We start from the raw sequence: 16,111 nt of genomic DNA, 5'->3' as shown, positions 1-16,111 counted from the left end.
TGCTGCTATTTTGGTGGGGAAGGGGGTGCGGAACTACAGTGATGGGGACGTTACGTGAGTTGAAATGCATCACTTGGAATGTGAGAGGCCTACACACTATGACTAGACGGCAAAGTCCATGCTTATTTATTGCGAAGGGGGGTGAATATTGCTCTGTTGCAGGAGACCCATCTTACCAAGGTAGAGGGCCAGGCATTGCAACGGAGATGGAGAGGCCAAGTCTTTAGCACAGCTTACTCTGCGTTTACAAGGGGTGTACTCATATGGATACGGGCATGGGTCCCATTCCAGGTCGCTAAACGGGTATTAGATCAGGACGGCCATTTTGAAGCTGTAGAGGGCAGATTATATGGAAGAGATGTTGTATTGTGCAGTGTGTATGCCCCGAACACTGAGCAAGCTCGTTTCCTGGCTACACGGTCTGGAACGCTGGCGCCCATGCTGGCTGGCCCGGCCATTGTGGGAGGGGATTTTAATGCTATCTCGAATGTAGATATGGATAGATCACACCCTCCTCTATCGACTGCACCGGCTCAGGCACTGGCTAAAACTAGATCCGATTGGCATGACCATTGGGGATTTATTGATGTGTGACGGGCTCAGCACCCTCATGATAGGGACTATTTGTTCTTCTCTTCTGTGCAGGACCTACATGTACGGTTTGATGCTATTCTATGCTCCCCCCTGTTGGCTCATATGATAGTACGCCCCGACTACCTTGCTCGAACTATTTCAGACCACAACCCCCTCTTGATGTCAATGGATTGGCAGAGGGTGAGAACGGCGATCCCGACATGGCGCCTACGCCCTGAGACTCTGGAAGACCAGGTGTTCCGGACGGAGGTGGGTGAGGATATTGGCAACTACTTTCGGGAGAATTGTCGCACAGCAAGCTCAAGGGCAGTGGAATGGGATGCCTTTAAGGTGGTTGTCAGGGGGCTGTGCATTAGTAAGTACTCGGGAGCCAGGTAATCAGTAATAGATGCTGTAACAAGGGCGGACGAAACCCTGAGAGAACTGGAGCGGAGGAGGCCCGAGTTGCCATCCCTACAGGAGGAACTACTAGAGGCCAAGGAGAAAGTGGCTGCTGAAACGGAACGGTTACGATGTTTCGACCAGAGAGAGTACCTGGCGAGAGTGCATGCGGAGGGAGATAAGGTTGGCACGCTGTTGGCTAAACTGGCCGACCCGGTGCAGCAAAATGGGCCAGTCATGCTGATAGCACTGGAAGATGGTACCCTGACCCACTCACAGGAGGTGGTGCTGTCTCGCTTTGCTACTTATTATGAAGCTCTATATAGCAGCAGGAGGGGGAAGCAATTGCGGACATAGAGGAGTATCTAGAAGAACTCCACCTGCCGCGCTTAGAGGAAGATGACGCCATTGAGCTGGGTCAGGACATCACACTGACTGAAATACGGGTGGCAATTAAGCACATGGCCAGGAACAAGACGCGGGGCCTGATGGGCTGCCTGTCGAATTCTATGCTCAATATGTTGATGCACTGGCCCCGCCTTGTTGGAGGTTTATCAAGAAGCGATGACAGATGGTCACCTGCCGGGATCGATGCGCGAGGCCCTGATAGTCCCACTTCTGAAGCTCGGATGGCTGGAAGCGGATGTGGCCTCACATCGGCCTCTATCCATGCTGTCGGTGGATTACAAAATCCTGAGCCGTATACTGGCGTCCCGGCTATTACCACACATGGCATCGCTGGTCCACACAGACCAAGCAGGCTTTATCCCCAAGAGATGCACAGCCTCGAACATTCGCAGTCTTCTTCGAGTCATGGCTGATAACCAGACCGATGAGAGCTTGGCGGCGGTGCTCTCGGTGGACATAAAGAAGGCGTTTGACAGCCTGGAGTGGGCCTTCCTTTGTAAAGTCTTGGATAGATTCGGACTGGGTGACGGATTTGTAAAATGGACGAAGCCACAGCTAGGGTGAGACTGTGCGAGGTGATCTCGGACCAATACTCGATTCAAAGAGGCACAAGACAGGGATGCTCGCTGTTGCCCCTGTTGTTTGCATTGGCGATCGAACCCCTGGCAGCACAAGCAAGGATGGGGCGATCCTATAATGGACTGATGCATCGGGGTGACCCGCACTACATCTCGTTGTATGCTGATGATCTGCTTTTATTTCTCCGGGAGCCCGAAGAGGACTTGCAAGGGGCGACCTCTATGCTGTCCAGCTTTGGGAGGGTCTCCGGTCTTAGGGTGAACTGGTCCAAGACATGCCTCTTTCCTGTGCGACATAGTCTCTCTCCGCCAGCTGAACTGGGTACCATTAAGTGAGAACCAGCCTGCATCACGTACTTGGGGGTCCGAATTTATCACGTAGACCAAGATATACTGGAGGGTAATGTAGGCCGGGGTATTAGAGCTTTGAAAAACTGCATGGAATTCTGGGCGACGCTTCCTCTGTCGGTTATGGGCAGAATTGCACTGCTTAAGATGGTGGCGCTCCCCAGTCTCCTGTATTATTTTCGTACACTGCCGATCTGGATCCCAACGAGAATCTTCAGGGAACTGAGGTCGTTGATGGGGGGTTTCATCTGGGGCAGCGGTAGGCGGCGCATAGCCCTGGCAACACTGATGAGGCCCAGGTCGGAAGGGGGCCTGGCGGTGCCCGACTTTGAACTCTATTATTTGGCGGCCCAATTGCAGGTTTTAACGCAGAATGTGGCGAGGAAATATCGGGGCCCGGAGAGTGGATGGGGAAAGGGAATCCCTCGTCATGTGCAAGCCTACACAGTTCTGCAGCAGAAGCTGGACCTGAGGGATTTGACAGGGGAAGAACGGACCTTCAGACTTTGCTGAAATAGAATGCAAAAACGAGCAGGGACCCCCCACCCATAAGCACCGGAGATACCGTTGGGCATGCTGACAGCACTTCCGCATGGTGGGGACTGAACCCCGCTGGCGGACTGGGAACAGATGGGGGTCATGGTGGTGGGAGACCTGTATGTGAACCAGGAGTTGGTGCCTTTCTCGGTGCTGCAGGAAACGTTTGGACTACCAGAGGGGGACTTCTTGCTTCATGCTGCGGTCACGACTGCGATTCAAAAGCACTGGAAATCCGGGACAATGGAACCAGTGGAAACCCTTGCTTGCCAATATGTTGTGATGACGGCGGGCACGGTTAAGGCGGTGACCTGCCTCCAATCCCGGTTGCTCCGGGAAGGCATGCGTCCTTTGGATGCCCTTAAAGCAAAATGGGAAACAAATATAGGTCGACAGATACCGGATACGGCTTGGGCATGGAAATGCACGAGGAACGCGCGTTTCCAACTAATTCAGTACTGTGTATTGCATAGGGCCTATTTAACGACGGGGAAGGTCCGGAAATACTTCCAAGGCCAGGATGCAGCGTGCCGGCGATGTCAAGAAGAGGGTGCTGAGCTACAACACATGCTATGGCTTTTGCCCACACATGGGGAGCTACTGGGAGGAAGTAGGGGAGCTTCTGAACATGATCACAGACAGACACAGAGTATGACATAGCCACCTGCTTGCTGCACTGGTTCCCACATACGGCCAAGACCAAGGTAACCAGCAAATTTATTGACTTAGGGCTTTTGCTGGCGAAACGCAAAATTACCTGGCATTGGAAGGCGAAGGAGGGCCCGTCATTTGAGAGATGGAGAGGGGAGGTCTGCAAGTGGGCTAGTTGCGAGAGTGTGGTGCGGCTCCGGCAGGCTACCTGCTCAGGTCACAAGAAGGCGCTGGAGGTAGCTCGGTCTTGGGAGGCCATGGTCCAATCCTTGAAGGACAGCCAGCTAACAGAGGAGGAAGTGTAGGTTTCACATCTGTGTGATGGTTACCATTAGAGCGTAGTTTTTGCCGACCCAGTGATAAATCAGTTGAGATATATCAAGCGGATTGGTAAGCGCCCACACCACCACTCATGTTCGGGGGGAGGGAACCGGGAGGGAGAGGAGAGCTGAAGGGAGCAACAAAGTAGAACTGTTAGTGGTAGCTCCAGGGATAGTTTTAGCTTGTTTGTTAGGAATTTGGGGGGAGAAAAGAAAAGCAGGTGCTGTCCTCCATCTGTTAGCCAGAACTGGTTCTATTACTGTGAAACGTATACATGCGTTAAGACTTTGGAAAAATTGCCTCACGACCCCTGGGTTGTGGGCTGAATGGCTGTGTACTTCAAATGATCCTGTTCCAAGGGCCACAAACGTTGGTTACAAAGTTGCTGATTGGCATACATGTGTAATAACAAATCTGCAATAAAAATATATTTAAAAAAAAAATGGAACAGAGCCTATGTTGACTGGAACCATACAAGGGCAAATAGGGAAAGGATGCAGAAGAGAGGCAACCCTCAGGATTTGAGAGATCAGGACGGCAACAAGAGCAGACGAAGAGTGAGAGGAAAGTGAAAGAAGGAGAAATAAATATATCACCTACTGAAGGTTATGAATGTATGTTTCTTTGAACAACTTTGTACTGTTCCGGAGATATGGGAGGGAGTAGGGGAATTGCTGCTGAGGATCAGGAACTGGGAAACAGTTAATAGACTGTGTTCCTTGGAAGTCGTTGGGGATCTAGATGTTGGGAACAAGCAGCTTGATGATTGTACCAAATAAGGTTATTGTTCTTGTTTTTATTTTTGTTTGCATTCTTTTTTTATATGTGATTATGATCTCTGCATCACAGAGTGCATTTGATCGAGCCCTGATCAATGATACAAATAAACCTAAAGCATTGAAATGAAGAGCGGGCACAAAGGTTGATAAGATGAACATTCAGTACTTTTACTACTAATAAAGGGGACATTTTAAAACTAAAATCATGTAAACATTTTAATAGATAACTTACTGTAGAAAACTTTGCTAGATCATTAATTAGAAGCTCCTGTTTCACATCTACATGGAGTTTGCATCTTATCACCTGAATTTGTAAAATTTGAAAATGGATATGTTTATAGAGGTCTAGCTTGTGAACTTTGAAAGTCACTTTCCTTAAGTGTTTCTGTATCACATAATGTCACACAAGCAACTGCCTACTAAAAAATGGACACTTAATGTATGCAATCTTATTATATAAATGTAATTTGTCATACATGTGAGTATCATTTTCCCCTCAGATAGCTCCTCTCCTTGACGAATTCAAGGAAACTTCTGCCTGATTTGTCTGTGATTACTGCTGTTTGTTAATAAATACATTTTGCAGACTCCTATTAGACAAAGGTGTTATCGAGGAAAAGCCTCAGAATAGAAAAAGAGTAGAATGTAGCCGATTACTAGAAACTCAAATTTCTTACTGAAAAAAGATAACAATAAGTCCAGTGTTCAGGGATGTTTACATTACAGAGAGGAAAATACGACCGAGCATGACCAATCTGTAGAAACTTGTCTCAAAGTAGAAATGTCCAATTCTTCCATAACTAGGCTGTTGCCCATTTACTAATATTTCCTGCATCTTTCTTTCGAAGGAGTGAAACTAGGGGAACAGGAGAACAGGGCACTTGACACTTTGTCAATAGAGTGCATTATGAAGCATTTTCTATGGAAGCAAGTAGGAACTAAAACTCTTGTATAGATATTGATGTCTCCCTGTGATTGGCGGTTTTAATAATACTACTACTTAGACATCTTGCTTAAAGCAAAATGTCAGAAAGTCTAGGGGTTCAACATTTTATGAACAGCAGCAATTGTTTGCTCTGAGAGGTTTTTAATTTAGAATATTGTAATAGAATTATATAATTAACAAACTTGCAAAACTGTTTGACGATGTTGATTCACAGAATTAAGAGGAAACAAATTCCATGAACATATATCTGTGCCATGTAAACCATTGCTCACAACAAATAAGACAGATGTAAACATACTCTGCTAGAGGTGGGCAAGAGTGGGAACCGTGGATTGCAAGCACAACTTGTCGTAGGATTAGTTGTGAGAAAAGACTGCCAATTGGGAACCTGTGGAGTCAGACATGCTGGCTCTGGAGTCTTGACTGGGTAGCAAACTTTGCCTAACCGCCAGAATGAGAAAATACTGCGTCTTAGGAAACTCAAGATCATAAAGTCCTGCAGGAATTAGATTAATATTTGGTGCTGGGGAGCGGTTCCTTCCCATACAAAGCTCAGTCTCGCTGAACAACATCTGGTACCAGCTGATTTAAGTTATGATAAAAATTCTCTGGGCAAACACTTTCATCATCCTGCACTCCTCCTATTGCACCCGAGACCCCTCGCTTCACTTACTAGCTCATTCTATGCACCAGCCCATCACCTGCCACGTAGGGATGAATCAGAGAATATGTTTGGTTACTGTGTTATTTACCTTCAGACTGGGGACTGTGATTTCCGCTCAGTTCTTGTTTCCTACTGTAAGTATCATTAAATACAATGACTGAGCTTTTCCTAGCAGGGTCATCCAGCTCTTCCGCTTCAACCAGATGCTGGGGTTCATCAGAGAGTTTACGTTCCTCATATATTGCTTTTTCCAGCCAAGGGAAACAGATAACTGCGAGGTACCAATGTGATCTGTAGAAAACAATAATAGAAAAGAAAACTGGAAATTAGAATAGTGCTGCAGTCACAATACTGCAAATAATATTGTGTTTGTGGCATACGAGCTGCAAGAATTGTTAGCTCAACTTTGACAATGCTTTCTAAGTCGTCATAAATACCAGAGGAAAAATTACTTTCCTTTTGCAACTACTTTTCTGGTTGACACTCTAGGTACAGATTACTCACCTCATGAATCCTCGCACACCAGCTGGTGGTGCCTCCTCCCATGGATGTGACACAGATTCATGAAAGGTGTCACAGAACATGTTGACACCAGTTCCTGTCTTGTTCCCCACTCCCTTAGAGGCAGACAAAGTAAGCCAGAAACCAATGCACCACAAATGGACCCAAACTCAGAGCTTTGAGGTGGAGGGAATTGTGAGGAACCTGCAGATAAATGGAGTTCTGCCAGAAATATTGTTACCAAAGTTAAGTAACTTTTTCTTCCATTAGATAGTTCTATCTGCAAATTCCTTACCCCATAAGTCAATACCAAAGTAGTACCATATGGAGTTGGGTCTGAGGGGCAATAAAGACAAACTTTGCCACAAAACAGGTCAGACATTCAACAAAACCAACAAGAGGCAGAGTTGTAAAGGTCAAGCCAGAGGCCAATCTGAAACTATAGCCCCAGGACACTAGCTAGGAGACAGAATGTACTGCACGTAGAGGACAGCACAACATTCTATCCGCCAAAGGTTCCTACAATGAAAACTAGCAATGCTCAGTTGAAAAAACTCCAGACAAACAGCTCAAACACAAGAAGAGGCCCTTCAACAAGGGGACCACCTCATCCCCCCCAGACAGGAGAACAATGCAGGGTGTGACAGAATCCACAGGAGACCGATGCCACCTGATCTGAAGGTAGGCAAGGCCAGTTGGGTGGAAGTCAAGAACACTAACTGCCTCACAACTGAGCCCTGTACACAGTCCACCTGACAAAAATGAATCAGACACCTGCCATTATCCAAGACCAAAACGATAAACACCAACAATCATAGGGACACCAAAGCAATGCTAAATTTCCATTACAAAAGACAAGGCAACACATTAATAGCCGGCCAGCAAGCAAATGGCAAGAAATGAGAATCAGGTACAGATGTCATGAAGAGAGCAAGATAAGAGAAACACTGCCAAACCTTGAAGCTAAATGTGAGTCAAGAAATGCACCCCATCCAAGGTGAATCAAACAGCAAAGCACCAGCAAACCACATGCACAATGCAAGAGGACTGACTCGCAAAGGACAGCCAACCCCGGAGGGAAAGTGGATAAAAGCAACACCAAGGCACAGCAGAAGAGTACCAGAGTCCAGTGGAACTGAACTGCCACAAACCCCGGCAAGTCAAACCGGTTATGGAGGTTAAGAAGCACCATGACCAACTGGCAAGCGCATAACCAAGCCAGGAGGAATCACATATTCAATCCACCGTGGGCGATCGCACTGCAAGGCAGAGCGAGACACATTTAAATAAAATGTATAGAAACAGCCTAGCCCTAATCGAGAATCAGCTACTACATATAGGAAGAAGTACACAGATACCAACCATCAATGTGGTCCACAGACATAAGAAAACACCCCAAATATGCGGGAGCATCTGCAGAGGGGAATCACATCTCCTAGATTCCACTTGTTACTGAGACAAAGAAATAGCAACTGCTGACATGCAAGCTGCACCAGCCAAACAGTCACAGCACCCAGCAAACCAAAATCCTTAAGAAGCATCCACCCAGCAATCCCAAGTGTCCACCATTTAAAGATGGCTACAACATGTAGACATCCGCTGTAGGACGTCTTCCCAAGCATAGAGTGAACCAGGAAGGTCCAACCACCAAATGGGACACAGAAATGGAAAAGGAGTTCACTCAGACCGCACAATAGGGGCTACAGCACTGGGAGCATGCCATGCAAGCACTTCCACTGAGCACACAACTCAGCACAAAGCAAGATGACTGAAGTAAAGAGACCTAGACCTGCAAACCCACCTCTCTCCAGGAGGAGACAAAAGTGTGTTCAGGAAAAAAGGACTCACAGTGGCAATTCAACTCACATACAATGACCCTTTGCAACAGGCAGAGGTGAGGTATAGCACCAGCAAATCAACAACAAGGAAGTCACACTATGTAGGCTAGGTCATGCCAGTAGAACCATGAGGTATAAAAAAATGCACATGCAAGACAGAATATATCATGACTCACAGGAGCAAAAAAGACATTCAAAGGAAAGCACTGTGAGACATCCCACCTCTTCTGGGGAAGAGGCTGGAATCCAGTGTTCCGTGGGACAACTAACCTCAACAATTAAACAGGACCCAGAATGGCAGGAGCCAACACCACAACAGTAACAGGTGACAGGGCGGGCACCTCATAGGCCAGTGGAAACAGACAGTACATTTGTTTCATAAACTTTATTTGGTTTAATCTAAACCATAAAAGTATGCCCAATCAATAAATAACATTCAATAAAAAGTATTCTTTCCCATTTCTCAATTATATAATACCATTTAAAATTGCAATCAATTAATATCATCCTCTTGTGTAATTAAAGTGTGTAGGGCCAGATGTACGACTGATTTTTGCATGCGCAAATGGGTTTTAGACCCATTTGCGCATGCAAAACAACCTGTCGGCCACGTACGAATCCTATTTTGCAAGTCGCTAATTAAATAGTGACTCGCAAAATAGGGTTAGCGACTCGCTATTAGGAAGGGGCGTTCTGGGGGCGTCCCTTCCTAATAGTGAATCTGAAGCCTATGTGGTCGCAAAACACTCACAGTTTACCGTCCTCTTCAAGAGGATGGTAAATCATTTGCAAACGTGAAGGGGTCCCCAGGGGACCCCTTCCTCTTTGTGAATGGGTGCACAACATTATTTCAGAGCAAGCAGTGGTCCCAGGGACCACTACCTGCTCTTAAAGCATGAAACAAAAAGTTTCATTTTTATTTCTTTTTAAATCCATCCCGTTTTCCTTTAAGGAAAACGGGCTGCGTTTAAAAAAAAGAATGCTTTATTTAAAAGCAGTCCCAGACATGGTGGTCTGCTGAGCCCAGCAGGCCACCATTCCTGGGAATGCTAGCCATTCCCAATGGGATCACAAATTGTGACAGCCTCATTAATTGATCGAGTCGCCTTTCTTGACGTCCCGCCGCCGGACATTTGGAGCTCTGCCGAATATCTTCGGGCAGGGAGACCTTTTAAACAATCAACATAAGGAGCTCTGCCGAATATCTCGGGCAGGGAGATCTTTTAAATAATCGCCTCATATTCACTGTTTATGAATCTTGGAGCATCTTCCTTAAATCCTATGATAAATCGGTTATATAGAAGAAGACGATACCAAACTATCAAAAGCGACTAGCTTATAACAAGTCTCCGGCTGGCGGGAATTACATTGATAAGCTGCATCGAATCAGCACCTACAATATCTCATCAACGTAGAAAATACCCGGGCATCAAATTGATTCACTATCAACTTTCGGTGTATTTCCATTGTTGCTTAGTTTATGTGGCTACTCCAGAAGAAGGCGCTGGTTCGCCGAAACGCGCGTACCTACAGAATACAAACCTAGGAGAAAATACAATTCTCTTACCATCTTGACTATGAAGCCCAAAAGTGGGAAACCATTGAAATGTGAGGAAAAATGATAATTAGAATAACGTAACAAGAATACCAAAAAGGAAATGTAAATATCTTTGAGCTACTGATCCAGCTAGCTAGATACAGGTGACAAAAGTTAAAGAGAGTAACTTTAATAGCTAAATTTAAATAGAACAAATAAACAAAGGATATGACTATCCTTTCCCTTCACTTCCAAAATAGATAAATCGGTTATATAGAAGAAGACGATACCAAACTATCAAAAGCGACTAGCTTATAACAAGTCTCCGGCTGGCGATAATTACATTGATAAGCTGCATCGAATCAGGTAAACTAGAAAAGAGCCATATAATTATATATAAATTACTAAAGGCCAAAAACAATGTATAGACTAATCAAAAGAGATGTCATATCCCACCTCTCTCCCTTTTAAACACCTACAATATCTCATCAACGTAGAAAATACCCGGGCATCAAATTGATTCACTATCAACTTTCGGTGTATTTCCATTGTTGCTTGGAAGTATCAATTACCTACAAGACATTTGTTTATTTCCAGAAAATTCATTAAAAATCAGTGCTAATAAGAGCAGTTAAATACGTTTTCTCCACTCCAAATATATACATACCAAGAGGCCAATATATACCTAGAAGGCCGCTATTTGAATTGTTTTTTGTCATAATTGTTCACTTGTTTTTCATAAAATCCTAGTTAAAAGACGGAGAATTAATTCATGTGTATCAGTTACTCCGAACATCTTATTCTAATGATAACATCTTAGATAATGCAAGGAAATGAAAAGAAAGAAATATATAAATAACTCTTGATTAGAAATAGGACAATTTGGCTACTATGTTAGAATGCAGGATATTATGTGTTCTCTTTTAATTGAATCATGTATAATTAATGTTCCTTTTCATATGTATCTTTTTAGAGTTTATGTGGCTACTCCAGAAGAAGGCGCTGGTTCGCCGAAACGCGCGTAGAGACCAATTCTACCACTGATAATTTTTTAATCTTTGTTTACATAAAATGTTATGAATGTATGAATTTTATTGATATTGTATGATATATGACTAAAATTGTGTTCATTGTCTTTTTTATTACATTTATGCCATTTATTTTATTAAATGTTCAAAAATCTATAATAAAACACGTATTTTTATAATAATTTGTAGCCAATTGTCCTTATGTATACTACATTGTTAGATGTCTTAAAACACTAGTTGCCTAGGTTGTTTTCTGTCAAAAGTTCTGCTTTCCCTGACCTAGGAACCACTGTATCCAAACTTTCAGGGGGTCCTTGTTGAATACACGCCACACAGCCTCATTAATATGCATGAAGCATGCAATCTGCGACCCCATTAGGAATCGCTAACAGTGTTTCAGACACTGTTGTACATTGGCAATTGAGACTCGCAATTTGCAAGTCGCAATTGCCAGTGGTCATACATCTGGCCCTTAGTGCCTAATGGAATCCGGTTATCATAATAAAATATCTCTGGTGATAGAGGCCAAGCAACCCTATGCAATGTTACATCTTGGTTAGTATGAGAAGCCTCCTGAGCATTTTAAAACACACACTTTTGTAGCCTGAACCAAACATTCAGTAGAAATCTGCTTACAGCAAAGGCAATGGGATTTGATGTGTCAGTCTTTAAGATCCTCAGAGTGACCAAATAGTGTCCAACTTTCATATTGCGGCAAACAGGTTAAATCCACTTTCTTCAAAGAAAGCGATATACAATACAAAAAAACTGAATGTGCTCAACAGTTTCTGTGGCCTGGCTGCGAGCTGGGCAGATAATTGACTCTGATTCGGTGGGCCAGATGTTAAAAGTCCTTAGGGGTAAACAGCCAAAGCAAAATCTCACATAAAGGCTTTTTGCCAACTAAGGTGTAATCGAATCAAGTAAGGGCTCAAACTTGGGATAAGATTTAAAATTAAGAACTCAGTGGTTAATAGCCCTGCAGTCATACTAGAAGCATATCGTTCAGCCACGTGAGCCCAATACTTGATTTTTACAGTGGCTATGTCCAATTTGTTAATCCGTTGAGGGCAGTCCCAAAAATTAGACAATTTCAGGCATTTGCACCAAGCTGTAACATGAAGTAGCCATGGGATCCATTTGGCGCAGCTCATATTTAGAACTTCTCTTATGGATACACAGTATTCTATTAGCTCTGGCGTAGGCTGCTAACGCATCCAATACAGCAATAGTTTTATTGCGGCCACGTCCCCAATTGTGCTCACCCCAAGATCAAAATACAATGGGATCAATTGAGTACTAGTTAGAACAGATACAAGGGATCTAACATATACATTCTCGCACTCATGGGTATCTACTTCACCATACAGTGCCGAGTTTTGAGCTTTCTAAAGACATCAAGGGCAGGGGTTATTGACCAAGTCAGAGTTTGTTTGTGGAAACGAATTATAGGTTTATATTTACGGCACAGGGACAGGTAGCTTACATCTCATTGTGGATCCCAGCCTAATCTGTCGGTCAACCTGACCCAGAGATAGTCAAAAGTGTTTACCCTTTCCAATGGTTTCCCGTCTATTCTCACAGCTCTTGTTCAGTCTTTTCTCTTTCCAAAAACCATGAACTTGGTTTACTCCACATTTTGTTGCAGGTCCCTAACTACACAGAAGGTCAAAAATGTATCTTGCAAGCTCTAAAGACCCATAGAAATCCTGGAAATTAATAGGGAATCATCTATAAAGAGCAGAATTGTTGTTTTCTTGCTATTCAGCACTGACGAATCATTTGCAGAATCCCTCAGGTCATTAACTATTCCGTACATACAAGGAGAATAATGTGGGTGAAGGTACGCATCCTTGGCGCACCCCACGCAGAATGGTATTCTTAGTAGTTAGTTTGCCCTGTTTTTCCCACCCAACCTGCGCTTAGTTTCGCTCATGCAACCTAACAAAAAGGTTTGCCAAAATTACAGAGGCTCCCATCCCTAATAAAACTTCACAGAGTGATTTTCAGGGTACAAGGTCGAAAGCAGCTCTAAGACCGACAAAGGCTTCATACAATTTATGTTTATTTAGTAGTACATATTTCTAATTGAGCAGTGGAAACCTGAACACCTTGTCGAATGTACTAGTTGTAGTACGGAAACCGGCTTAGAAGGGTGAAAAACAATCCAATTTTCTTTCATTCATAACAGTAGTTTATGCAAAAGTTTCCTGGCAAAAGTTTTTTTGCAAATTGTCTATTAAACTAATCGGTCTATAATTTGATGGAACCGAGTCATCTCTTTCTTATGTATGGTTATTATCTCTGCAACTCTCCACGTATCTGATATTTCTCCCCCATCAGCTACTGCACTGGACAAACGATTTATATACGGTGCTCATTCAAGAGGCTCGGACTTGTATAGGTCCCCAGGTATCCGATCCTGCCTAGGGCTCTTGCTATTTTAACTTGTCTTTTGCCTTAAGGGTATCATCAGACCAAAAATGGCCCTTGTTTCCAACACTTACTATCTCAGTAGGTTGACAATGAATTGGATTACAAGTACTATCCTCAAAACTGATAGCTTCTCCTTCATCATAAAGCACAGTAAAGTGCCCTACCCACTTTTCAGGTTGTGACACGATCCAAGCTCCCATGGGCTCTAATATGCCAAAATGAGCGATTATCACTGCGTCTAGTTGCATCCAGCAAGTCATAACAATTCTTTTCAGCCTAGTCGAGCTTGGCTTTGGCAAGAGCTGATTTACAGCTATTTCGAGCTTGTGCCACATCTGAGATCTGAGCAATCGCCCTCTCAAGTAGCCAGCCTCTGCTCATGTTCTGCCGTTTTGCACTTGTGGTTACACTAGGCATGTTTCTTCCCGTTTACAAATTTCTTCCCAATAGATTTAGTTAGAAATATATCTTTCAGAGCCTGCATGGGCTGTTAGAATTAGCTCAGAAGATGGAATATCATTATCAATGTTAATTAAATAATATAGAAATTGTTCATAAATCTTTACTTACCATTAAACATCTTAGGCCAGGAGAGTCTTCTGAGATTATTTGTTACTAAGGGTTGGTGTGTTTAACGACTTCCGGAGGAAATCCTTTTAAGGGGAGTACCTCCCAGGAGTTCCTCCCATAGCTAAAAGCTAAGGATTATGGTTGCTATCTGACCAGGCAGCGATCCTCATATTGCTCACTAGTTGCCATATCCTAACATCCAACACGATGTAATCAATAACACTGGAGCTGGGACCTATTTTAAATGAAATTTGCTGATCCAGATCTAAAAAAGTCATACCATTTCAGGCCCCTAAACTCATCTCTACAACCAGTGAGGTAAGTTGGAGAGCTACATTTGTGTTACAATGGCATTGAGCTTTATGTGATACGTTAAGATTCCCCAGAATTCGTCTTATCCTCAGTCAGAATACTCAGCAAGGAGGAAGGTTCAAACGTGGTATTAAAATCCCCAGCTAGCATTGCTTTCGTCTGGAGCGGGTGGCTTCCAATCAGATCATCTAACATGGCCAAAATTGGTTAATCATCCCCGGAGAAGACAGACCTAGCATAAACATTGTAAATAGTCAGGACCAGTCCCAAAGGGAAAGTAATCTGTATCCCATTAAATCAAGGGATTCAATCAGAAGCTGTTTATGAGCACAGGCAATAGAGTTTTTAACAAAAATAGCTAAACCTCCACTTGCCCTCCCTGAATTCCATGGAGACTGTGCTTCAATACTATAGGTAGTTTAACCATTTATAAATAACCTGCCAGTAACCGAAGTCTCCTGGAAAATACAAACATAATTTTGACCAATGAAAGTAAACCACCTTGGGTTAGAGTTCAGAATTTATCCTTGCCAACTTCCAGGAAATAGACGAACTAGAGTTGGCCTCTAGGTCTATAACTACATTGAACATGTAAACCCGTACCTTGGGATTGCTGTTAGCCATACCATTAGATTCAGCTTTGTTTCGCACCGGCTCTATATTATTTATATTTAGAGGAATAGTAGCTACATCATCATCATGCCTTTTAGGTGAAAGAGACATCATGGATTTACACGTTTTACCTGGAATTTCCCTATATGGGAGAGAGGCTCAAGGTCAGGAGTGTCCTCGGAGTGGGTGACATTCTCGCTAGATGAAACAGCATTTACAACTACACTATTGGCATTTGGGCAGAGCATTCCAGAGAAGGACAGGACAACATATTTAATCCAGAATGGGAAAGTGTGGACTTCAGGAATGGAAAAACCAATGCAATCTGGGTAAAGAACCAGAGCAACAAGAGGGGCAGAAAGGTAAACAAAAAATGCCATAAATCTCACATTCGGGGTGACTTGGCATGTAAGGTCTGATGAGCAAAGGGGTAAAAGTGCTAAGGTGAGAAAGGAAAGACCCGAATCAGACCAAACCTATCCAACACAAAACCTGGGTTGCCCGTGAAGCCAACAGCCAAGAGAGCTTACTTCCCCACAATGGGCACAAAAAGTAAAGAAAACAAATATCCCCAGGGACAAAGAAGCTCCTACATTAAAAAGGTGAGACCCTTCAAAATGTGAATGAAATAGGGCTGCGTGCATCATATCAGGGAAGCCTAAGGAGCTGGCCTAACGGCTAAGGCGGTCAACCTCGAATCTGGGGAACTGGGTTCAAGTCTCGGCAATGACGCTGATCATCCTGTGATTCTGAGCAAATCACAATCTCCCTCGCCCAACAAAAATGTGTCCTCATGTAATGCAAGTGGTGCTATGTAAAGCGCTCTGATACCCAATTCGGGTTACGTTCGCGTTATATAAAACTCAGTCAAATAAGTGGCACAAATGAGAAAAGTGATGCAGAGACATGGACATAGTGAAAAAGTCTGCAGAACCAAGACCAGACAAGAGAAGTTGTGTGGCGGTTCTAAAGATTTCATATACCTCCTCTACAAATTTATCAATTACATGATCTTAAAAAGTGGAAACAACATCTCTCAAAGTGCATGGAACAGGCCAACAAGTACATGA

General features: G+C 43.8%; 1 protein-coding gene across 4 annotated transcripts in view; it reads right to left on the bottom strand.

The window, feature by feature from the left end:
- Nucleotides 1-16,111, bottom strand: part of SENP7 (SUMO specific peptidase 7) — a 1,147,554-nt gene that overhangs the window by 275,216 nt on the left and 856,227 nt on the right. For all 4 annotated transcript variants that reach the window (XM_086934477.1, XM_086934475.1, XM_086934476.1 and 1 more), the window contains one exon: nucleotides 6,296-6,498. In XM_086934477.1, the coding sequence (XP_086790603.1) occupies nucleotides 6,296-6,498 (203 nt within the window). The remainder of the gene's footprint in view (nucleotides 1-6,295; nucleotides 6,499-16,111) is intronic.

This window comes from Lissotriton vulgaris, chromosome 8, assembly GCF_964263255.1.
Source record: "Lissotriton vulgaris chromosome 8, aLisVul1.2, whole genome shotgun sequence".
Lineage (NCBI taxonomy): Eukaryota > Metazoa > Chordata > Amphibia > Caudata > Salamandridae > Lissotriton > Lissotriton vulgaris.
The sequence above is the reverse complement of the archived record's forward strand: the minus strand, read 5'-3'. Positions and strand labels throughout refer to the sequence as shown.